This window comes from Peromyscus maniculatus, chromosome 14 (genome assembly GCF_049852395.1).
Source record: "Peromyscus maniculatus bairdii isolate BWxNUB_F1_BW_parent chromosome 14, HU_Pman_BW_mat_3.1, whole genome shotgun sequence".
Classification (NCBI taxonomy): Eukaryota; Metazoa; Chordata; class Mammalia; order Rodentia; family Cricetidae; genus Peromyscus; species Peromyscus maniculatus.
This window is the reverse complement of record NC_134865.1, coordinates 49,771,537-49,797,801: the sequence shown is the minus strand read 5'-3', so window position 1 is coordinate 49,797,801 and position 26,265 is coordinate 49,771,537. Positions and strand designations below refer to the sequence as shown.

The 26,265-nt window shown below is 37.4% G+C and overlaps 1 protein-coding gene across 8 annotated transcripts in view; it reads right to left on the bottom strand.

The window, feature by feature from the left end:
- Window positions 1–261: 261 nt before the first annotated feature.
- Window positions 262–26,265, bottom strand: part of Fut8 (fucosyltransferase 8) — a 227,073-nt gene continuing 201,069 nt past the window's right edge. For all 8 annotated transcript variants that reach the window (XM_015991973.3, XM_076550917.1, XM_006973134.4 and 5 more), the window contains 4 exons: window positions 22,671–22,917; window positions 21,011–21,187; window positions 9,951–10,101; window positions 262–1,273 (listed from right to left, as the gene is read on the bottom strand). In XM_015991973.3, the coding sequence (XP_015847459.1) occupies window positions 956–1,273; window positions 9,951–10,101; window positions 21,011–21,187; window positions 22,671–22,917 (893 nt within the window). In that variant the 3' untranslated portion in view covers window positions 262–955. The remainder of the gene's footprint in view (window positions 1,274–9,950; window positions 10,102–21,010; window positions 21,188–22,670; window positions 22,918–26,265) is intronic.

Genomic DNA, 26,265 nt, shown 5'->3' with positions numbered 1-26,265 from the left:
TTATGACCATCAATAACATCCAAAGTAAGAGAACGAACACCTCCCCCAAGCATGTTCTTTGCACCAACGAAAGCCAGTTACTGGCATTAGAGGGGATCAATGCTTCTCTTAGTTAAAATAAGATTACTCTATCAGAAATGGAAAAAAGGACAAAAGTAGAAAAAAATTCTTAAAAGCTGTAAGACCATTTTCCTCATATTTCTACTATAAACCTTATAACTACATCATCCAGTGATACAGAATTCCAGAAACTTTACAAAATTCCTTTTTAAAATTTATTTTTGTTATCAAAGAGAATGTCCAGAAACATTGAGTACTAAAGAATTTTTGTTCATGGTATTGTTTTACAAAACTTCCTAATGGACAGTGAATATTTCATTTTATTTTATTGGTGTATTCCTTCATTTATTAATGATGAGGTGAATGAACCGAAGTGATGAAATTACTTAAAAAAAAAAATCCAGACAACCATATAAAGGAAAAACATCCATTCTCGTTCTGATCTGTTGACTGGAGTGAATTCAGTGGCCACACCACCACCACTGGCTAAGAACCAACTTCCCCACAGAAGGGAGCTGTTCACATCTTCTCAGTAAGTCACAGAGGTCTCTCAGATATAGGCACCATGTTTGAAGTCTCACACAAAATGTCTGTGTCACTTAAATTACACAACGTGGCAGTGTTTGTTTCATGGGGACATAATATTTAAGGGGCAAAGTAGAAAACAGTCCGTTTGTGTGTTGTGTGTGAGTGCATTATTGTACTGGGCCTGGGCTTGAGGGCGCAGCAGCCCTTCGTAAAGAGGCATCCCACCAGCGCAGCATCGGAGGGTGGCTCCCACTTGCTCTTGGTGCGGAGCATGTCTGGCAATGAACCACGTGTTAGTCTGGGTCTTCTTCTGCTTGGCTGAGACGGTCTGAACTGAGCCCTGTGGTTAATCTCTTACACATCATCTCTATTGTTCAGCTTCAGGATATGTGGGGTACTTGACTGTTTCTATCTTCTCTCGGACTTTGTAGGAAGGGTACAGGCCTGTTTTTCCCAGTTTTCTGTTAACACCTTTAGAATAACCATCCCAGTGGTTTCCAGCCACACCAATGATATCTCCAGGTTCCATGGGGATTTCCTCTTCAGTTCGAGGTTGGTGAGGATAAACTGCAATCTGGTTGTGGGCATTTTGGCCTCCAAAGTAGTAGATGTCATCTAAGGAATGGAAGTTTGCAGAGGCATCAGGATGTAGTGTTTGCATGATTTCATAGGCAACCCGACAGACCTTGGAAAAGAGGGAAAAAAGAGTGGGTTAGTACACAGGGTAAACATCCTACTGTATACCGATCTTTAACCAAAGACAGACTGTACAGTGTAATTTAAGAATATGAATTAACTGAGTTTTAATAAACATTGTAAAGGGCCACATGGCCCCCAAGCTGGGAACTAGTGACACAAAAGTGAGTAAGATAAAGTTACTCTAGAGAACTTAAGGTTTGGGATTAGCACTTCAAGTAACACGAATGCTGTTGCTCTCACTCTTTCATCCACTCTCTTTTTAAAGGTAAATTGCTGAGAACTAATTTTTATTTGTATTAGTGGATATGTGCATATGTTTCTCTATGTGCATGTGCATTCCTGTTCGAGTGCTTATGGAAGCCCGAAGGCTGTCAGATCCCCCAGAGCTGGGGTTCGAGGAGGCTGTGAGTCGCCACCCCACGTGGGACTGAACTCTAGGCCTCTAGAAAGCAGGAAGCACTCTAAATAGCTGAGCTGTCTCTCTGCCCCCTTTATCCACTTTGAACCACAGTGTTTTCTTAGAACTCTCCTCCATAGAGATGCATGTGTTTACTGACCATCAGCGAACAAGTGGGTTCAGACATATCAGCTATTTCTAAAGAGCTCTAAAGTGTGCTCTGTGCGTAGCAGCATGTTAGGACTGACATAGCTGGGCTAATAATCTTTAAGGAAGATGTAGCTGCCCAATAGTGTTGTTTTAAGATCACGTAAAAGATTCTTCTGTTAAAGAATGTTCTTACTAGCAGGTAAAATCGCACACCCTGAACTTCCCTTCCTGAATTTAATATGTTTGGTGATAAAGCTACCCGTCACAGAAGGGTAGCACTCAGGCAATTCAGGCAATTAATAGATTCACCAGAAAGTAAGATGGGCGTCAGATCCTTCCGAAGTTAGGGGACCACAGAAGAGAACTATCATTTCGCTTAGAGCACTTTCTTTTTTACATTCCAACTGAGATCGCAATTCAGGACAAATTTCTCTACATCTCTAGTTTGGTTATCTCAGTTAACGAATTTTCATTGTCCTTATGCCAACATTTTGAATATATTTAAAAATGAGACCACTATTAATAGATATTAATCTGCTAATGGCACTTTCAAATGGCTCAGCAGATGTTTCTAAACCCAGGCATGCCTAGAAATCAAGAACTGAATGAAAATGTTCTTTTTCTCTCTTTCTCAGTTATGCTGGGCAGGAAACTCAGGGCTGTGTACACAGATAAGCACTCTAACCTGAGCAACACCTTATCCTAATATTTAAAACCAAATAAAATGACTAGGTTAACTCTCACCTCAACTTCCTAGAGAATCTGAATTTTGGGAACTTGAGCAGTTCTCAAAGGCCAGATGTAATTGGCAAATCAAACTAACGTTAAATGACTTTCTATTTTTTTTTTGTTGTTGTTGCAGAAATTAAAATACAAAAGTCTTAGTGCTATAGTTTCAACTATTGACAGAAAGGATCAAGACAATGATTTTGTTTGTTTTTGAGATAAGGGCTCCTGTAGCTCAGGATGCCTCAAACTCTTTATCTAGCTAAGGATGACCTTGGACTTTCACTCTTTCTACCTCTCTATTTCCAATGATGGTATACAAGCATGTATCACCAGGTTCAGCTTGTTTTAAAGTTACCTTTGTCAACAAACTAAGTTTATCACGGGGCTACCATGATATAGATGGGATCAACGGTAGAAACAAAAACTATAATAAAATGAGAATAAAAGCAATTTGGAACTTTTAAACTTTAAATTCAAAGGCCCACACAGAGAAATCAAAATTAAATTGAACTCTGGAAAGAAACAAATATCAATAACAGATCAAATACACAATGGTGGTCTTGTAAGATTACATCCTCAAAACTCTGTAACCATCTTAGTCCACAGTATGTCACATTCTGACAATGACAAAAAAAAACGCCTAATGACACATTTCTAAGAATGTATCCTCACTGCTGAAACACATAACTGTAATTAAAATAATGAAGCTCCACTAATAACAAACTAAATAACATGGAAGAAGCTAATGTTTGTGGAGCTTTTGTTATCCAATACTGATGTGAGACATTATTTGACATAATCCTCCTAGTATCCCCATAAGATTCTATCATTTATCTTACAGATGCCAAAGAGAACTAAAAACAAAAGCATCTGCCACCGTTATACTGCTAGTAAGTGGTAGATTCAAGTTGGAACACAGGCAACCTGCAGAGATTTGTAACTGTCATACATATTCTCTTAGAAATCTCACACTCCATATTCATTCGGTTACATCAGAAAGACACAACCTAAGAGCAGCCTTTCATTCCACTCTTCTGCCTTTCTCAGCCAGAAATGCAAGGCTGGTTACTCTCAGCACGACCACAATCTCTACCTTAGCAGTTACCCACATACGATTCTCCCTCTTCGTGTCCCCCCCCCCCCCCCCAGACAGGGTTTCTCAGTGTAGTTTTGGTGCCTGTCCTGGATCTTGCTCTGTAAACCTGGATCTTGCTCTGTAACTCACAGAGATCCGCCTGGCTCTGCCTCCCAAGTGATGGGATTAAAGGCATGTGCCACCACCGCCTGGCTCCCTCTTCACTTTTTAATGCATTTTGCCCTCATAAGAACAACACTGCTCCGTGTTCCAAAAGGCCTTGCTTTCTTTTTGTGAAATTTTAATAATTAGTTTATGTTTTGATATAATAGTTATTTGTTAGCCTTTGTTGAGTACATCTGTATGTTCTTAAACCAAAGGAATAAATAATGATAAATTTCAGATACCAAGTTGGGCCAATACAAGAGAGATTTCTGGACAAGTGTGGATTTCGCTACCTCTAATCACCCCAGTGCTGTAGGTGTGGCATTTTATCTTATCATAATGGCCATAATGGTAGCAACTGCCCTTACTGAATGCATTCCAGGCACAGTCGCAGAGTAAGCCCCACCTACAAATGCCTTTCACTGTCACAGCAAACCTCTAAGTACTGTTTTCACTCATTTTAGAGATGAGGAAACTAAGCCACAGAGAAGATTTTGTAACTTTATTAAAAAAAAAACAAACACGAAAGCAGATATTAAATACTACAGCCACAATTAGAATTCTTTCTGGTTCTAGAGTATGTGCTCTTACGTACTTATGAAACTGCTTTTGGATAAGCAATTGGAACTGTAGATGCCACATAGTAAGTAGGTATTCAGTAATTATCTGTTGAATAAGTGGTACTCCAGTAATGGATGCTCAAGTCCATGGGTGGTATTTAAAACTTAAGGTCCATATACAACATTCTGAATAAATAATGGTTGTTTATCTCAAACCTGGGGCAATTTACTGCTAAGGGCTAGGAGGATCATTATAGTGTTGATGTTTGCATTCAACTACATGCAGCTTCCTCTGGACTTCACAAATTCAAATCACGTGGTAGGTAGACTGAAGGCTTGTAGCTGACAGTAATAGTCAAGGTTGGTACTCTGTGCATGACTGAGAGGGGCTGAGTAGAGTTTACAAACGTAACGTGGCTGTATGCAGCATATTTTATTTCCTTCTGTGCCAACACTTCATCACTTTCTAGCATATTATTAAACATACAGTGACGATTAACATAAAATTCCTGCTAAAGGATATAATACATGTACAATGATTTTAAAAGATATTTAAAAGGTAAGTATCCATTAGTCTGAATTTAAACGTCCTTAGAAATAATTACCCAGCTGAGTACATGGGCTTCCAAGCTTTCTCACAGCAGAGAGGACTCTGTTTTTGTCAAATGACACAGTCAGGCAGAGGCTTTCCTAGTATGAGAATCTGAAAGCTGTTCTCAGCTTAGTGGGTGACACTGGGAGATCTGCACACCGTTCCTTAGATGACTTAGTTTTGCTACACAATGGGAGAATGAAACCAGGTTTTGCTGCACTGTATGAATGTCCAAATGAATACGATACAAGTTGCACAGTACAGCATCCAGCACCAAAGGTGAGGGGTATCAAGGCTGACTCAAGACAGACTTCTTGTCCTCCATGCTGGCAAGCAGGCACAGGGGTCACATCACTGTGTTTTCTCTTTGCCACTCTCAGAAGCTGTTCACTACTGCTTCCCAAACTACACCTCACTAGAAATTCCTATCCAAAAAGGGAATGTTATTCTTAATTTTGTCCTTTGGGCTTTCCAAAATCTGATTCAAAGTGTATAATGCAGCCAGTCCTGCTGTGTGGATTTAGAATTAAAGAATGCATGAAACTGTTTTATAACAACTTTATAACAACTGTTATAAAGGTAGGTGTCACAGGGAAAATTACTAAGCAATGCTGCTCATTAAACAAAGTAAACTCCAATAGCATTAAGATCTTTTTTATTTTTAAGATTTACTAGGTTTATTTTCAAAAATCATAAAAGATTTTTTACAAAGGAGCATTACATTTTATATGTTTGGATGTTTGCCTGAATGTATGTTTGGGTACCATGTATGTGCTTGGCGCCAATGGAGGCCAGAAGAGGGCACTGAATCCCTTGAGCTGGAGTTACAGATGTTTGTGAGCCACTGTGTGGGTGCTGGCAATGGAACTTGGATCCTCTGAACAAACAGCAAGTGCTCTTAACTACTGAGCCATCTCTCCAGCCCCAATGTTAACGTCTTTAAGCATCTACAATTGCTTTGGTAAATCAGATTCCACATTAGTAAAAACTGATTCTATAATTAGATAAACACAATAAACAGAAAAACAGCTGAAAAACCAATACTGAAAATTCTCTAGAATAGGCAATGATATCCATATAACTATTCACATACATACTATGCATATTAGCAGCTAATGTATTTAATACACTGCCAAATATTATTGTTGCTTCACATGAAGAAAGTCTTCAGTTCTCATAAAACTATGCCCTAGACAACAAGATCATTATTATTACTATTTTTAAGAATAAAAGAAAAGGCACAAAACACCAGTAGTTGACTAAGTGCTCTGTTCAAGGGCTAAATGGTCAGAGCTGGTCTGCACAGCCCACCTGCCAAGCCCAGATTCCCTCCTTCTTGTTCTCTGTGAAATTAATGGCTTGGTATTCTGGCCTGTGAATGAGTCTGTCTTTTGCTCTTTTTGTGATGGTGAGACATTTCTGGAGTACTTTTCATGAAATTCCAGTTTTGGCTTATGATAGGGAAACAATCCCAGCAGTCAACTCTATTAAGCTGCACTAATTACCTCTTTATCAGAGAATAGTTGTAAAAAGATCGTATGGTATAAGTGAGAGCAGATATTTTTAACCGGATGTGGAACCAGTCCACATTCTTAACACCACAGTTGTTAGCCGTCAGATAAGATGAGTTAATGGAAGTGATCACCTCGGACAAACTGCCACTCAATATAGACTATTATTATTATACTGTATTTTCATTGTTAAAACTTCTATTCTAAACCCTAACATACAATATTGGAGTTATTCGAGTCTACTTTGGGTTATAAAATATTGTTTGAGGTTTGTTTTGATAGACAGAGTCAAAAATTACTTTGAGTGAGCCGGCAGTGGTGGCTCACACCTTTAATCCCAGCACACCAGAGGCAAATATAGGCAGATCTCCTGAGTTCAAGGCCAGCCTAGTCTACAGAGCAAGTTCCAAGATAGCCAGAGCTACACAGAGAAACTCTGTCTTGAAAAAACAAAAACAAACAAACAAATACTTTGGGTAAACTTCTGTCAACAGTTTTTAGGAATGACATATAGTATGCAAGCATTAATCTCATTCTTTTGGAGACCAAAAGAGTCCTCTCTCAAACAATCTTTCTGCTTCTCTGGATTCAAGGTCCTAATTCACTTCACTGACTGATATCATAAAACAAAAGCAAGGCACTACAGCATTCTCCTCTGTCCTAGACAAAAATTCTACATCATAAAGTGATGATGGTACTGATTTCTAGTCAAAATTAAGAGTTATAAGACCAAAAATTCTTTTTATTTTAAAGAATTTTTAAATTATTTTTGTTTATTGTTATTATTTATTACTTTGATGTTTATGATTGTTTTGTCTGCATGTATATATGTGTACCACATATGTGCCTGGTGTCTCTCAGAAGAGGGTGTTGGTTTCCTGGAGCTGTAGTTACGGAATGTTGTGAGTCACCATGTGAGCACTGGGTAAAACTCGGGTCCTCTGTCAGAGCATCAAATGCTCTTAACTGCCGAGTCCTCTCTACAGTCTTATTTTTGTTTATTTTAAAAGCTGAGTATTTGCAGAACACTTGTACAAATAAATTAGCATTACTAACACAAGCTGAGGAAGGGGAAAAATGGACATCTATCTGGTAGTCAAATATAATCTATGCTATAGCTGACTGCCCTCCATCTCAACACAGTGGATTATTCAATAGATGGCTAGCTACTCCCTCTCCGCCACCCAGATCCTTGAAGTAAGGACTATTTGTGACCTGGACTAGACCATCCTTAGAAAATCTTGGTTGTTCTAAAATTCTAAAACACATATTTAAAAGGAAAAAGAAAAATGATTACTTTCTATCCCAGAATGGGCATGAAAGAATTCTTAAGAAAGGCTAGAAAAAAAGCGAACACACTGAGCACATCCCTGTAAATGAGACATGTATGTTTTTTTTTTTTTTTTTTTTTGGTTTTTTTCGAGACAGGGTTTCTCTGTGTAGCTTTGCGCCTTTCCTGGAGCTCACTTGGTAGCCCAGGCTGGCCTCGAACTCACAGAGATCCGCCTGCCTCTGCCTCCCAAGTGCTGGGATTAAAGGCGTGCGCCACCACGCCCGGCTGAGACATGTATGTTTTTATTTGATTTTAGAACTTACAATTAGAACAGCAGTTCTCATCCAAGGCAACTTTGCTAGGGGCATTTGGCAATGTCCAGAGACATTTTTGTTTTTGACAACTTGTGTTGAGGGTACTACTGGCCAAGAATGCTGCTAAACTTCCCAAAATATATAGTTCTTCATATAATATAGTATAGGTCTTCATAACAAAATATTAACTCCAAATGCCAGTAGTGCCTAGGTTTAGAAACTGGACTAGAGGAACAGACTTTAGACAGGTCTAAACTTTAGGCCTACAGGGCAGGCAGTGACCAGGAAAAGTGACTCCTTTTTTAAAAAAAAGTTAAATTTTGTATTCCATTTACAAATGAATGCATGCATGCATTCCCTGAGATTGCAGTTTGAACTCAGGTCATCAGGCTTGGCAGCAAGTACATTGCTGCGAGTACCTACTGAGCCATCTTACTTGTCAAAATGACTCTTTTTAACACTGTTTTCTTTTCTTTTTGAGATTATAATAATATGATTATATCGTTTCTCCCTTCTCTTTCCTCCTCCTAGTTTTCCCACATTCCTCGCTCTCTTTCAAATTCATGGCTTCGGTTTTCATTAGTTTTTATCCCATGCATATATGTATACGTACAGGCCTATATATTCCTAAAGCATAACCTGCTCAGTCTGTATTATCAGGCAGCTAGGGTCTTTAAACAGGAGTGGGGTCAAGTAGACACACATCTGACCTGTTGCTACGAGAAAGGAAAGGTGATTCTGGCAGACAGAATCCTCATCCCAGTTAGACTGCCACTAGATGCCTCCATGGGAATTTGAAAGCTATGGAGATTTTATGTTGAGATTAAGATTCCTGCTGTGTGTCCTGTTTTGTGTAGCTGTTTTGATATAGTGAGTTATACTCTCATTTCACTATGAAGAACTATAGTCTTTGCATTGATAAGCACCTTCTGAAAATCTTATCAACATCCTACTGTGACAAGGTACTGACTGTCATTCTGTAAAAAATACGGTTCATTTCTTTATTCTTCCTGAAATTCTTTCCCATGGAAACTGCGCCTTCTCTTATATATTTTCTTTACCATGAGGTTCTCAGCATTAAGCACACTTATTTTACACCTATTTATCATTTTTGGTAATTGTCCTCTAGTTGTACTTTGATCCTGAATGAGAGCAAGACTCATATCTTCCCACTCCTTTTGAGTCCTCTTAGCACACTGTGTAACTTTGAGCATAGTTACTCAATGGCTGTTTAAACAAGCTAATCAGTAATAACTGGATAAATGGGGAAAGTATAAAATTCACAAGAAATATTGCAGTACCAGTATTCCATAGGGCACAGAAGACTGACTAGATACTTCATAAGCACACATACATATCAAACCCATACCCTATATACAACAATCAAACTCAAGGAGTTATTGTGACATTGCAGTGTTTACATTTTTTAAACTGAGTTATTTAAATTTAATATATAGCTCCTTGCTTTACAGAAATGCAACAGGACTTATAAAAGACTTGCATTTACTGTCTTTACTATAAAGCAAGCGAGGCAGAAGGCTGATGTGTTGAAATGTAAGGCTTCTGGTTACATACTAGCTGCTTGCAGACTCAGGAAAGTATACAGCAAACTTAATCACTTGCTGTTTCTGTCAGATGCTATGACAAGTACTTCAAAGGACTTTACTAACTGGCTTCAGTGGAGACATAGTCCACCACTGCTGTAAACAACTCAATATTCAACACACCCAAGCAGCTTTTCTGTGGGAGCTCTTCACTCTTTCCCAAAAGAAATCACTACTAAGTTTAAAGGAAATTATACCAGAGTCATGCTAACACTAAAAGTACAGACACACAAATAATTTTTCTGCTAGGTATCCACAGTGAGTGCTGGCCATTAAAACGTGCTACCACTTACCTGGGATGAAAAAGTACACACTAGGAAGTCAGCCTGGGAGAGAAAGTGTATATCCAGGATCACACCCCGAAGTGAATTTTCTGTGTATCGGTTGTGTAGTCCAGCTGACCAGGAAATAGAGTTATCACTAATAAATTCGTAATTGGAGTACCTGGAAAAAGAAAGAGATTGTACATAACTAAACTTACAGTATTTACAGGAGGGAGACCACTTCTTTATCAAAAGCTCCCTCCTGTACAGTGAGAACTTGACAACATTTAGAGTAGTTGAAGCATCTCTTGAGTCAACAATGGAAAAGAAACTACTTCAGAATATCTTGCATATTAAATATTATTGAAGTCAGGTGTGGTGGAGTAATCTATAGCCCAAATATTCAGCTGGCTGAGACAGAAGTACTGTGAGTTCAAGGCTGGCCTGGGCTACACAGCAGAACCATGTTTAAAAAAATATATTATGGGGCTGGAGAGTTGGCTCAGGGGTTAGGAGCACTGGCTGCTCTTCCAGAGGTCCTGAGTTCAATTCCCAGCACCCACATGGCGGCTCACAACTGTTTGTAATGCCCATTCCAGGAGATCTGACACCTTCACACAAATGCATATAAATTAAAATAAATTATTAAAAAATATATTATGGGTGTATTATCTTAAACACATATGTACATCATTATGACCTTTATTAATTTCATGATTGAGTAAAACTGAAGGCTTCTTATTCTCTTTATAATAAGTACCCTTCTGAGAGTTTATCTGAGCTCTTTTCATATTTGAATGAAGCTGTTTAAGAAATACATCATGACAGACTTTCACTTAAAGTTTTAGTTTATAACTGTTAAAGATCAGATTTGAGTAAATTTTGTAAATGTCTTCTTCATTAATTTTACAAATTAATAATGTAAATACACTTAAAATGAATATTTAAAACATTCGTGACAATGAATAATCTCCAATTCCCATCTTTTCTGAAGATCCACCTATCCACTCTTAGCCATAACAGTAATAGAAAAGTCATTCTATTGGATTTATGAAAGCAAGCTCCTAATGGATGTCTACCAAAGAATATGTTGGAAGTCTTAAGATACGTGCTTAAAATATCAAAATCCATTTTCTTATAAAAGTCTACCACCTGTTCAAATAATTGTTCTCTGAATTAGAGACCTCTTTCTTGGTGTGAATAGGTCTTTAGACTGATATTGAAATCTTGGGCACTTAGCTGAAAATGGAATGGGCTAGCTAGATTTATGTCAACTTCCCATAGACTATATTTACCTGAGAGGAGGGAACCTCAATTGAATGAATGCCTCTATAAGACTGGGCTGTGGGTCAGCCTCTAGATCATTTTCTTAATTAGTGATTGATTGGGGAGGGTCCAGTTCATTATGGGTGATGCTACCTCTAGGTTGGTGGTCCTGGGTTCTATAAGAAAGCAGGCTGAGCAAGCTATGGGGAGCAAGCCAGTAGGAAGCACCCCTCCACGGCCTCTGTATCAGCTTCTACCTCTAGGTTCCTGCCCTGATTGAGTTCCTGTCCTGACTTCCTTTGGTGGTGAACAGTGATATGGAAGTGTAAGCCAAATCAACCCTTTCTTCTCCAAGTTGCTTTGGTCATGGTGTTTCTTCATAGCGATAGGACCCCTAACCAAGACGGGTAGTAACAGTCATGCTTCCTTTATATAATTCCATAAGAATTAACACATAGACAGAGAGAGCTCACAGGAGTACCTCACATGTAGCAAATGTTCAACAAATATTAGCTGTGATGAGCATCTCTCTAATTTTAATCCTTACTCCCCTAGATCTCCACTCAGAATAATCTTATCAGTGAGGGTTTGAAATTTAAATTTGAAATTCCTAACCTTTCTACCTGTTTTTGGCCATTGTTCATCTTGTTATGTGATGTATTTACTCTGTTTACTGCTTGTATCCCCATTCTGCCTCATCATCCATAACTGGAATTTAAGCTCTATCAAACATAAGCATTAATCTGCTGTATTCATTTTAGCACTCTCAATACCTACCAGGGAATCAGGAGCACAGTAAGAGGATGAATGGGTATTATCCTGAGATAATAATGCTTCTTACTTACAAACTCTGAAACATCAGGAGTCAGTTTACATTCTGGCTCTCGACAGTACTCCCCAAGGTTAGGCTCATGTCTTATTTTTCCTCACGATAGGACCTAGCAGTGCACACAACGCTGTGACTAAATGCATGAACGTGTGAGCACTACTTTTGTCTAAGACTTTATCCTAATCCCCAGACAAGTGCTTCAGGTTTCTTACTATTTCATCGCCTCTGATAAAATGGCAATAAAGGCAAAGTCCCTGAGCACTCTTTACACTGTACGTAGTATTCATACCTAGTAGGCCTTATTATTTATTTATTCATTGATTTTAACATTTTGCCCTTCCCAGGTCAACATCAGAGAGGTGAAGAAAGTGTCACATTCATCTAGAAAGAAAACCCTAAATGTTTTCAGTATCATCTCCATAAAGCTGCATACCCAGGAATGAGACACACACAGGAACAAATATGTCTGCAAATGCACAAGAGAGGCAGGGAATGAGAGCCGACAAGAGCACTCTGGGTCTGCCTTGAATAACGCCAATCTCATTGCAGTCTGGAACTCAGTGGAACAGGTAAAGGAGTGACCCCTTTACTACGAAGTGACACTCACATCCAGGGCTCTCCTAACCTAAAGCCCTGCCACAGAACCAGACCAACAGGAACCGATGGCTTCCATGGCTTTCTCTATATGTGTGAGTTTCATGAAGGAGACTAGGAGAAGGAAAAACAAAAATAAAGCAAGTCCTGGGACCAGAGTGGAAGCGTCTATACACACGGAATCGGGGTTTTGCTCTCAGCTGTGTAAGCAGAGGGCTTCTTTTAGCTGGAAGTTCCAGACATTGCTAATGGTAATGGTTTTCTTTTACCATCTTATAAAATCTTATCGTTGTTGGGCGGTGGTGGCGCATGCCTTTAATCCCAGCACTTGGGAGGCGGATCCAGGCAGATCTCTGTGAGTTCGAGGCCAGCCTGGGCTACCAAGTGAGCTCCAGAAAAGGCGCAAAACTACGCAGAGAAACCCTGTCTCGAAAAACCAACCAACCAACCAACCAACGAACCAAACAAACAAACAAAAAACCTTATCTTTATACCATCCACAAAGACTAACTGGATTGCAGCTGTAAACTAATACTGAACTTCCTAAAGTTGGTCTGCAGGTGGAAAGACACTTACTAGTCTTACTTTCTATGTGTTTGGTACACAACTCCTTCAGGACACTTCTTTATGTTGTAGTTATTTGTCATATGTACACACTGTCTACCACCTGCATATCCTCTGAGATAAGGAGCCATGTATTATCTTCTTTTTGCCTTTGTATTCTAAGTGTCTTGTGCCATAACTTATATCTTATAGGAGTTAAAAAAATCATTCATTGCTGATTCTTCATTTCAAAGAACAGCTACATCTATATACCACATAAAATGCTCAAATATTTTCTTCCTTCTATTAATTTCAAAGTACCTAATGTTAGGAAAAGCTCATTTAGAATGTTTGATAAAGAACAAACTAAATATGCAAATATGTTATCTGGAAGACTTTTTTCCTTTTAAAAAATGGTCCAGGGTTGCTTTGAACTCACTATGTAGCTTACACTGACGTCAAACTCACAATCCCACCTGCCTCAGCCTCCCAGGTACACCAATATCCTATTTGGGAGCTTTTTAGAAAGCCTTTATCTTTCAATGTCCTCCTCACTCTGAATCTTCACTACCTTAAAAAACAATCTTTGATGGATGAGGTTGGCACTTCTTACTCGTTGACTACCAGTGATTCTGTGATTTTAAATTCTCTACTGTAAATCATTTAAGGGAGATAGTGACTGGTACCTCAGCAATGGCTGCTACAGTTCCTGGGAAGCCAGTGATAAGACTTCGTGGATGAAAGAAACCTGAGGTGTAATACCAAGTGACAACAGATTCCGTAGAGCTAGATGGGCAGTGCTGTCTTGACGGCCTTTTCAGATAGACTACCTAGAAGATGGCTTCTCTTTCTACAGTGTGAAGTCCACAAATCACTGAAATTTGAATTTTCATCTAACCTTAAAGCATAAAGTTCTTACAATATTACTCTGGACATGTTATATCTGTTGCTAGATAAATGAATGCTTTTGGTCTCTTATTAAGAGGAACAGCAGAGGTTTTATGATTTGCTTAGGTATCAAAACCCATCACAAGAGGTCTAATGAGAGTTAATTCAAAGTGGAAATGTTTAAGTAAAAGAATGAGGAGAAATGACAGTTAAATTTCTGATTAATATATTAGAAATGACTTGGGAAATTAAAATGAAAGGATTTCCAAAGTGGAAAAATATGCATGAAGTGTTACCAGTGAATTTATAATAGAACACAGAGAAAACTGTTGCCTAGACCACTACAAGGAGGGGGTTAAAGGTGCCGAGTACAAAGGAGAAATACAGGCTTTAATATTCCCACAATAAAGGAGATACTTCCAACTGTATCTTGTTGCTCAGCATAAAGATGTCATGTGTGGGATTGGACCAATGCTGTAAAATGTTTATACCCTTTTATCTAAATAGTTCAAAGTCTGGAAACCCAGCTTGAGGAAATAAAGTAGTTATTTTAGACATACTTTGTGTCATTATTTATAAGAGTAAAACATTGGAAATAACCTAACTACCCAGTTTTAGGAAAATTCTTGCTCAAGTCAATGGCAGATTCACAGTGGGTACACAGTCATTAAACACGGTGTTTATCCATCATCACTGGACACTGAAATAAGGTCTGGGGAAAGATGTTCCAAGCAAACGGAGACTAAGACAAAGCAGCAACATCTACACTTGATCAGCTGAGACTTCAAGAGAAACAGCTCAATGTAAAATGATGTCAATTCTCAAGAGGTTGTAACAATGCAAAGCTGGTCATAGTGGCATGTACATATGATCCCAGCACCAGAGAGGCTAAGGCTAGTCTGGGCTACACAACAAATTATTGTCTCAACTAAACCAAAGCAACTATAATTATTATAAATTATGAGTATATTAAAAATTAAATTTATATAACTTATTAAAATTATAAATTTATAATGATAAATATTAGATCAACTAAACACACATAGTAGCATCAAAGATCAGAGGGAGAAACAATTGCAACTTCATGCTCCTCATTCAACACTGGAAAGTTCTAGACAGAAAAATCAATTAAAAAAAAAAAAAGAAAAGAATAACTTGGAGGGCTGGAGAGCCAAGTCAGTTGTTAAAAGCATTTGCAGCTCCTCCAGAGGACCCAAGTTCAGTTTCCACACTCACACCAGGTAACTCACAACTGCCTGTAACTCCATCTCTCCATCTACAGGGAATCTAACACATTCTTCCAGGCTCTGTGGGAACCCACACGTTACACACATACACACACACACACACACACACACACACACACACACACACACACACACACACACACACATGAAAAATCTTAAACAACACAGAACATGGACTTGGACTATGCTTCAGACCAAATTGACCTAGTATGTTTACAGTGTCTTCTGTTCAAAAGCAACAGAATATGTATGTTCTTCTCAAACGTACACAAAACATTCTTCTGAAGAAAGCATACATTGGATATAAAACAAGTATAATTTTTTCTGCTTATAATGTTATTTAATTAGAAATGAGTCACAGAAGCAGTCTTGTAAAACTCACAAATATGTACAAATTAAACAAAAATACTCTTGAAATGATGGGTCAAAGAAGTCAAAATATCTTGAGGCAAACACGGGAATACAGAAGGGTAAAATGACCAGATGCAGCCAAAGCAGTCCTGAGAGGGAAGTTCATAGCAATAAACCACACCAACACAGAGGAAAAACCTCAAACAGACAAGCTCATGTTGTAGTTCAAGAAATGAGACAAAGAACAAACCAAGACAAAGACATAAACAAAATAGAAGTTTTTAGAAAAATGATTGAAAAGATCATAGATGTTAGTTTGAGTTTTTGAAAAGATAAAATCAACAAACCTTTTAGACTTATGAAGAAACAAAAGGAAATTAAAAAGAATTTAGGGAAGAGGAAACATAAAACTGCCTAGTGAGACTTCTCAGTGAACAAAGGAGCTTGGCTCAAAAGCCTGACAACTTGAGCTACATCACAGGAAGCCATGTTTAGGTGGAAGTGGTCCTCTGACCTCCATATGGAAGCTGTGGCACAGGAGTGTTTCAACACACACACCATATACACATAATTAATAATAATAATAACAATAATAATAATAAACTGACACCATTTATAGAAATACTATGGATATTACTATGAACAAATTGAGTAACCTAGGAGAAATGGATGACTTTTTAAAAACATCAACTCTCCAAGACTAAATAAGGAAAAGTAGAGAATCTGAACAGAATAATACCAAGTAGGACACTTAGTAATTAAAAAGTCTGCCATCAAAGTTCCATGGCTAAGTTCTACCAAGTATTAAAAAAAATAGAATAACAACTTTCCAACTCTTTTATTTGTCTTGAGACAGAGAATTGTTACAAAACCCAGATAGCCTGAAATGCACACACCTCCATCCTTAGCTTTTGACTGCCATCCAGGTTTATGCTACCACAGCTGGCATTTCTTCTACATATTTTATGAGGCTAGCAATACCCTAAGAGTAAAACCGCTAAAGTCATACAAGAAAATTACACAGTAGTACTCATGTTCAACAGAGATATAAAAACTTCTATAAAATACTAGCAAATTAAATTCAACAGTGCATTTAAAAAACATGATCAAATGAGATTTGTCCTAAGGATGTGAAGGTGGACTACCACACAACAGTCAGTAAACATGATCCATCACAGTAACAGAAGGAAAAGCAACATCAATTAAAAACCCCACACGACTATCTCAATTGATACAGGCAAAGCATTTGACAAGATCCAACATCTGTTCATGGCAAGATTTTCAAAAAGCATAAGAAGGAATATATAACAATATAATACAGGCTATATCTGACAAGTCCACAAATGACATCACACCGAATAGTGGAAGGGTGACAACTTTTCTCTAAGATAAAAAAATAAGAAAATAGGCTAAGGCAGGAGAATTACAAATTTGAGGCCAGTCTGGGTTACTACTGGTAGACATTCTCCCCCTACTAACAAAAGAGGTATTCAAACAGGAAAGGAATATGTGAGATATCTGTTTGCTGACGGCATGGTCTTATAATTAGGAAACCCTAAGTGGCCACTAAGGTTTTAAAACTAATTGATACATCTATTAAAGTTATAGGTTGTTGGTTATAAAATAAAAATACAAACAAACAAAAGAGCAAGCAAACCACTAGTATTTAAATATGCCAAAAACTATTCCAAAATGAAATTAAGAAGCCAATACTATCTATAATAGCACCAAATAAAATACTTGAGAGTAAAATTAACCTAGTAGGTGAAAGATCTAGCTGCTAAAAAGCATAAAATACTGAAGAACGATACTAAAACCCAAAAAGTGCAAATCTTAATAATATTGTTAAAAAATTCTTTACTCAAAGTGACCAGCAGATTCCATGCAATTCCCACCAAAATTCCAAAGTCATTTTCCAAAGAGGTAGAAAATAGTCTACAATTTATATAGAACCAGAAAAGATCTAAAGTCCAAAGCAATCTTGAGCAAAATCCCCCAACCTGGAGTTCTCATACTCCTTGATTTCAAAGTATATTTCACAGTTGTTGCAATCAGAATAATGTGGTTTTGGCATAAAAACAGACACAATGACCAGTGAAATGGAAAACTCCAAAATAAACCAAAGTATCTATAACCCAATTTTCCAAGAACATCCAATAGAGAAAGGACAGTTTGTCTAATAAATATAATGTTAGGAAAATTGGATATCTACACACAGAAAAATGAAAAGAGACACTTGTTAAAAACAAAAGAAACCTAACTCAAAATGTTCATAAAAGAACTCAGTGTAGACAGGAAACTACACGTTGCTGAGATGATACTGGGAAAAAGCTCCGTGACGCTGATTTCAGAACGATGTCTTAGGACAAGGCTCTAAAACCACAGGCAATAAAAACAGCAAGTAGGATTCTTCAAACTAAAACGCTCCTGCAAAGCAAACAACACACTGCAGAGGCAGCCCAGTGACTGAGAAAACACACACAGGCCATGTACCTGATAAGGGATTAATTTCTAAACTATATATGGAAAAGAATACAAAAAGTGCTCAGCATCTCTGAGCACCAGGAAAACACAAATGAAAACCATAATGAGATGTCACCTCACACCCTTCACAATGTCTCTTAACAAAAGACAGAAGGAACAAGTGTCAGTCAAGCTGTGGTACAAAGGAATCCTTGTACAATGGGGGGTGGGGGGCATCAACAATGGCTGACCTTAACAAATAAAGCTCTCTCAGAATTCAAAAACAGATAATCCAACAATCTCATCATAGGGCACATATACAAAATAACAAATCAGTAAACAAATCTCTCTATTCTCATGTTCATTTCAGGAGCCAAGATGCTTTCACATCAGTAGCCAAGATATGGAAGCACCTTAGATACCTATCAGCAGACAAATAAAGAAAATCTCTCTCTCTCTCACTCTCTGTCTCTCACACACACCCCCATATGTATGTATATATACATACATACATACATATACATATACATGTCTCCTTAAAAAGGAAATTGTCATTTTTGACAAGATAGAAAAAAACCAAGGGCATATTGCTAATAAAGGCAAATATTATATACTTTCAATCTTAAATTAAATCCAGAATGTCAGTTTTATGGAAACAAAAGGTAAAAAGGTGGCTACTAAAAGTCAAAGGGGGAGAGGGAAAGGGGGAAGGATGGGGAAGGGGGAGCTGTTGATCAAAGTTTCAGGCTGCCGGACTAAGTTTTAATGATCTGTGCACCTCAGGGTAACCCAGTTAATAACAATGTGTACTTCAAAATTGCTAGAACAGGTTTTTAACATTTGCATCACACACACACACACACACACACACACACACACACACACACACACACGTAAGGTAATGGGTGCTAGTTTGACTCTTTCTACAATTAATATATTGTATAAATAGTTCAGAGTATCACTCTGCACCCCAAGCATACAGAATTGTTAGTTATTAATAAATAGACCTTTAAGGGACCTAAGAAGATGGATCTAATGTTATATTAAGCTAAAAAAATAGTTTAAACTGTACAAATTTCTGACTATAAAAAATAAAATAAAAAACAACCAAACAAATAGTGGTGGTGTACTTCTTTAATCCCAGCACTTGGGAGGCAGAGGCAGCTAAATCTCTGAGTTTGAGGCAGGCTGGTCTACAGAGTGAGTTCCAGGACAGCCAGGAATACACAGGCAAACTGTCTTGAAAAACTTCAAAAAAAAAAAAAATGACTAAGGCTGGGATGTAATCAGTTGGTAGAGTGTTTGCTTGGCATGCATGAAGCCCTGGATTTGATCCCCAGTAAGACAGAAACTGGACGGGATGGCACAGGCTTGTAATTCTAGTACTTGGGATAGAAGCAGAAGAACCAGAAATTCAAGGTCATCCTCAGTTACATAGTGAACTTGAGGCCAGCCTGGGCCACATGAGACTCCATCTCAAAAAATAAAAACAAAAAATGTGACTATACAAATTTCTGGGAGGAAAATGCCATTATTTAAATGATGGCTATCACTGGTAAAGGGATTGTGGGTAGTATTTCTCCTTTGTTTTCATATTTATGAACTTCTGTATTTTTTAATGGACATGAACTATTTTGCCAATCAAGGGAAAAAGAAGTGTGTGATGCATTCAAGAACAAGTCAAAGAACAGATAACATTAATATCCTTCTTTAACCAAGTTACAAACTGAATCTAGTGCTTCAAAATGAATGAGTATGGTGAACTATTACTGCTTGTTTCTCTGGTATATATACACATTAAATTGAACAATGAATGCTTTAATGTATGTGCTCAATGGTCACTTAATGTGTATCTCTTATATTAACGTAGTCTTGTTTGGCTGATGGGTTTCCTGGCTGTGTGTACTCAATGACTTGCAGAAATAGCTGTGTTTTAGGCCTTAACTCTAAATGTTTCTTTTTCTCAGCCCCAACTAATGGAAAAAAGAGATCAAGCAGTGTATTAAATAGAAAAACAATTTAAACAATTAATTGCTAACAAAATGCTTTCAAATGGTTTAAGTAAACAATTCAGTATTTGCTGGGCCTATAGCACAGCTAGGAATTTGCATCAAAAGTGTATATAATGTGCTGGAGGAGAGAGAAATGCACAAGTATTCAACCACACACCAACAATATGCAGAGGAGGGATACAGCCCAAAGGCTTAGGGATGATTTCTGGAGGAGATGGCATCTAAGCAAAGCTAAGAGTACATTTTTCTCTCTTCCTCTACTTTCATCCAAACTTAAATATTTTATTTACTTTACTGACCCAGATCTCCTGAGAAGAAATTTCCAATTTGGCTCCAGGCTTTGTCGAAGTGCTCCTTAATACTCTGCTAATCCTACAGTAGTACTACTCACACCATATTCTAACGGTCTGTTCCATCCCTAGAATGGGAATTCCTGAACAACACAGTGTACCAGGACTGGATGGTGACCACCTGTAACTAAGAAACTTCCGAGTAAAACTGACCTCACTAGCTCCTTGATCTGGAACGTCCAAGTCTTCAGATCTGTGCGACACAGACTTCTGCCACTTAAGCCCCAGTCTAGGAAGTTTTGTTTACGGCAACTCTAGTACGTTAAAACAAACTTTGGTACTAAGAAGTGTGGGAATGTGTCTAATGATGACTGCTGGTGGTGCTGCACAAGTCAGTAGTGCAGTGTTTATTTTAGATTTCTGATTACACTACATCAGATACGGCTGATAAGGTATGACTTGATTAGGGTAATATTTGCTCGTGTAGTCTTTGAATTTTGGAATCCATCAGTTAGCAACAACAAGAATCCCAAGTTCCCAGGATTAAGGATTCTCTTCAACAATAAGAGGTAATTCCACTACAGAACCACTAGTTGGTCTAACTTACTTTGTCTTTGCCTCCTTTAACAAAGAAGGGTCATCAGTGGCCAGATAGACTCTTTTTTTATCCACTTGCATTCTGCGCGAGAGAAGCTGAAAGTGTTCTTCAACGTGCACCATGTACTCCTCAATAGGATGGAAGGCTGCTTCTGTTCCCACTTTGTCAGTGCGTCTGACATGGACTCTGGAGAGAAGTGGAGAGCGCACTGGTAATGTACTGGTACTCAATCAGTACCCCAGTCATGGCGGCACTGGGGGCATAGTCAACCAATTTTTCATTTATTCTCACCTTAGAAAATATAAAACCATTTCAAAACACTTCACAAATACTTTAATATAGTTGCATGTTCAATAGTACAGGGCAATACGAAAGTTAAGTAAAGGTTTTTTGAAATATTTTCTTACAGAAAAAGTAATTTGTATATCCAAAAATCTATGGGAACCTGTCATCAACAGATTTAAGTTTTAAGGTTTTTGAGACCAAAATCATAACAGGATTCACAGCTTAAAGATACTGCTTGTAACAATCTGATGCCAAGGTTTATTTATTAATTTTTTTCTTTCATTTTACCCTGAGAGTTACTACCACTTCAGTTCATAGAATTTAAAGTCATCTAAGAAAGCAGAGACCCAGATGAACTTTGCCTACAGTTTTATACAGGCAAGCCTTTAAAAAATGTTGGCTATTTTATGTTCATCAAGCCATTACAGACATTTTGTTGTATTTTTTCTCTATCAAATGTAAACAGAAATAGATTTCATTGTTTTTATATTGAAGAAAAGGCACAACGTTAAGGAGTGAGGGATGCAGACTTACACTGTCCTAAAATGGGTAAGTCACTGACTCCCTAGTATTCTCCTGCCTCCTAGTGCTGCCACAGGCAGGGCTGGGTCTTGAATCTGGAGAGAGGGCTGCAGTACACTGGGGGAACTGGGCCATCTTCACGCTCCTGTTTCCTTTGCATGCCAGACTATATAGTCCAGATGTGAATTTGACCACAGGAATATCTATTCAGTCATCTTTTCTTTCCTCCATTCTTCTTAATCACTGTTTCTTTCAGGAAATTGGACTTGTTTCATGTGCTCTATACAAATGAAGTGGGGCAGGGAGAATTCGCCACACTGAATTTCAATGAAGTTTCAGGAGATGAACACTATTTAATATTCTGATTTCACTATGTACTTTCTTTAGCTCTAGCATTTAGAATAGGGGTCAGTAACTACTCTACATATAAAGACTAAGAGATGGAAGAAAGATGTGGAGTTGGAAATATGAAAATAAAACAGAGGAGCTTCATAAAAAGTGAGGGGAAGAAACAAAAGAAGGGCATCTGATCCAGCAGAAGGGCATCTGATCCAGCAGAGGGGCATCTGAGCCAGCAGAGGGACATCTGAGCCAGCAGAGGGGCATCTGGGCCAGCAGAGGGACATCTGAGCCAGCAGAGGGGCATCTGGGCCAGCAGAGGGGCATCTAGGCCAGCAGAAGGGCATCTGAGCCAGCAGAGGGGCACACTGCACCATTTGCTCTGCTGCCCCAAGTGAACAAAGTCTCTTAAGTTTTAGAACCTTTGTTCTTTGCTGGGATTAGGACTATTAAATTATATAAAATTTACAGTAAAAGGTAAAAACAACTACTGCTATATATTACTGTTGCCAGAGATTCTTACCCAATAACTGGATGTTTGAAGCCAAGCTTCTTGGTGGCTTCTTCTATTTCCTTTTCGAGCCAAGGTTGTGGACGGATCAAGTATTTGACAAACTGGGACACCCACCACACTGCAGGATCACCATGGACTCTTAGGAGTCGATCTGCAAGGTCTTCTGGTACAGCCAGGGGTAAGTAAGGAGGACGAGGATGAAGGCTGTCTACAATGGGGAGCTCGACCACTTGAACATTTTTGTCCTTCACTTCACCTAACGGAACATCAAAACACATGGTCACTACACTACACTCCTCATCCACCTACCATGCAACAGAACCCACTCGGAGTACTTGTATCTTCCTAGCAACTCTAAGGAAGCATTACAGTTTTCACTTTATACAGGAAGTCAAAAAATCTGCCTAATGTACCAGAACAAAAAGAGAGAGAGCTGAACATTCCTCTCAAGTCCATGGCCTTTCTAAAAGTTCCCATTGTGCTGTCATATTATCACTTTATACTCAAGTTAGGATGGTAACCAGCATCCAAAGTATGTAACAGCCATATGGTTGACAGACACCATCAGCTACCAAGTTCATGTTTTTTGTTTGTTTGTTTTGTTATTACTGCTTTGGAATTATACAATAAGTACCTCCAACTTCTAGCTTGTCATTATAGCAAATGGCCCTTGCATTTCTTTTCTCATAGACACTAGAAATAACAAAGGATTACAATTATAAATCAAGCCATCTGTATCTTTTGTAGAAAAACAATAGACAACTAAAAATATTTTTCTTGGCTAAGTTAGACTTACTATATATCCAATTATGATAATAATAGAAACTTGCTCCTTATTTATCTCAATAGTAAAGTTCAGAGATTAGAAAATCATTTTACAGATGATTGCTTTCAGAATTCATCTTGAATTCACCATTGTTATTTCTGTCCTACTAAATTTATAATGTAATGATAAAAAATAAACCACAATTGACAGACAGTATCCTCAGAGTTTACACATTAAAGATCACCCAGTAAAAACTAGAAGACCAAAATACTATACAGAAAAAAATTTATATTGAGTTACAATTTTAATAATAGAAAATAGTAGCATAAATATACAAAATAATTCCAGTTAAAATGTGGTCATAATCACGGGACAATTAAGGAAACAATATACTTGTAAAGAATAAGCATACAATATGTTGAAAATGTATTCAGCAATATGAAACAGTCTGTTTCTATATATATGCATGTGTGTATATACATCATATCATATTATATTATATATTTAACATATATAAATTAAAATATTTTAAAATAAATTATCTAGAACACAGCTAATAAAGCTAACTGCATACATATTTTAAAATCAGCTTAGTACAGCTAAGATTTAAAATCTTGGTAATATTCTACTTCTTTGGTATGTAAAGTCATTTCAAGATTTTGAGGACAAAGTCTTTAAAATATGACTTTTGAAGTATGAATGAATGAATAGTAATAAAAAATTTAACATCAGCAATGCAGTTCATCTAGTATGCCAGCTAAGAAAGAAGTGGGCACCTTTTTCAGAAGAGAAACTACAATTAAGAGTATGAGGGGAAAGAATAAGATGCATTTTAAATTAACCTTTACCAGTCTTCCCTAAGACAAGGAAGTCATTGGTGCTTTTCCAGATATAGGAATGACCAGAGGTAAGACACAAACAAAAGAGAAAATACAGAATGAAAGAGGAAGGGAAAAGGTGGTTACTTTTAATGAAAAGAAAAAAAAAAACACAGAGAAAGGAAGGAAGTCCCAGTACTGGGCATTGCATGCTTATCATCTCAGCACTTAGGAGGCTGGGACAGGAGATCCTGAGTTCAAAGCCAGCTATACAATAAAAATATCTTTAAATAGCATTGTCATTGGGCTTAGTGAAAAAAGGGAAGAAAAAAGAAAAGAAAAGAAAGAAGTAGCACCCAGTTTCATCCATACCCATAAACATATATATACCTACATAAGATCAGAATTAGTAGGGCTGTCCTTTGTTACTTCTTCCTAACAAGGTTATTCAAAATGTTCAGCCTAAGCAGCTTAAATTTCATAGTGAGAACACATTATCCCCTGAAGGCACCACCTCCTCGATTTCTTTATCACTAGCCCTACTGACAACTTCTAGAATGGAATGAAACTGTATCTACACCTTCCAGCTAGAGCACTATACTCTGTTGATTCTTTGTTCTTACCTTCATTAATTCATTAACTTGTTCAAATATTGTGGAACTATATTCAAATATTTGAGGAACATTATAAGTCAAACACTGTATAGTTAGAATATAAAATGATGACATGCTTCACCAAGCAAAAACTACAAGATTTCCAGTTCTAAATCTCACTGAAATTGGACTGTTTACAGTGTAAGAAAAATAAATAAAACATCACCACTAGCAAATGTGCTTTCACAAAGACTCTAGCAAAATATCAAAAAATTTACCACAAGTAATTTACAACTAGTAAAAATTAAAACTTAAGTTTCCTCAGTAATTACACGCATGCATGCATGCACACATAGATATGTGCACGCGTACACACACATTTTAAAATACTAAGTGATTGAATTTTATAGATGTTAGCCATAATGATGAATCTACTGAAATTCAAGCCATGCTACTAAATTTGATGTGGGTACTGTTGCTTACTGGAAGTTCTGAGCCCAGCCAGGTTTCTGTTAGAGAGAGATTATTAGAAAGGGTTTATTTATTTATGAATTATGTTTTAAAGGGTAAGAAGTGATTTCCCTTTGCATCTCTCTGCATTATAAGTAATCTAGCTAAGTGTAGGTTGTATGTAAATGTTATATAGTTGAATACAAGGGGCTCAATCATCTATGGATGTGAGGGTTTGGTATCTCCTGCAGCCTATGAATACCAAGGGGACTGTACATTATCAACAACCATGGTCACCTAGCAATACATCACTAAAGTTTTTCTTCCAACATAAATGAAACTTTGCCCTCTTTCATCAATAGCTGCCCTTTTTTCTTCCCTCAGCTCCTAGACACCACCTTCTGATGTCTCTATGAGATCAGTTTTTTGCAGATTCTATGTATACATGAGATCTTTCTATTTCTGGATTATTTCAGTGTAAGAATTAATAAATTCAGTAAAGTTGTATAAACTAGTAATACTTTTAAATATTATCAACAAACTATCTGAAAAGAAATTAAGAAAATAATCCTATGTACAATAGCGTAAATAAACCCTTTAAATACTTAGGGTAAATTTAAAATAATGTGATGAAATATAGAAATATTGAAAATTGTAAAACAATAATGAAAGAAACTGAAGACACAAATAAATGGAAAGATAGCCCATATACATAGGCTAGAAAATTTAATGTTAAAATATTCATAGTACCCAAAGTAATCTATAGCAATGTATTCCATATTTCAATTCTAAAGTCATTTTTCAAAGAAACAGAAAAACAATTTGTATGCAACTATGCAAATAGCCTAAACAGCCAACACGATCCTCAAAAAGAAGGGGCAGGAAGCAAAGGCATTACACTTGGATTTCCTAGTGTATTACAATGTTTTTGTAATCAAAGCAGAATGGTGCTGGCATAAAAACAGACACAGTGACCA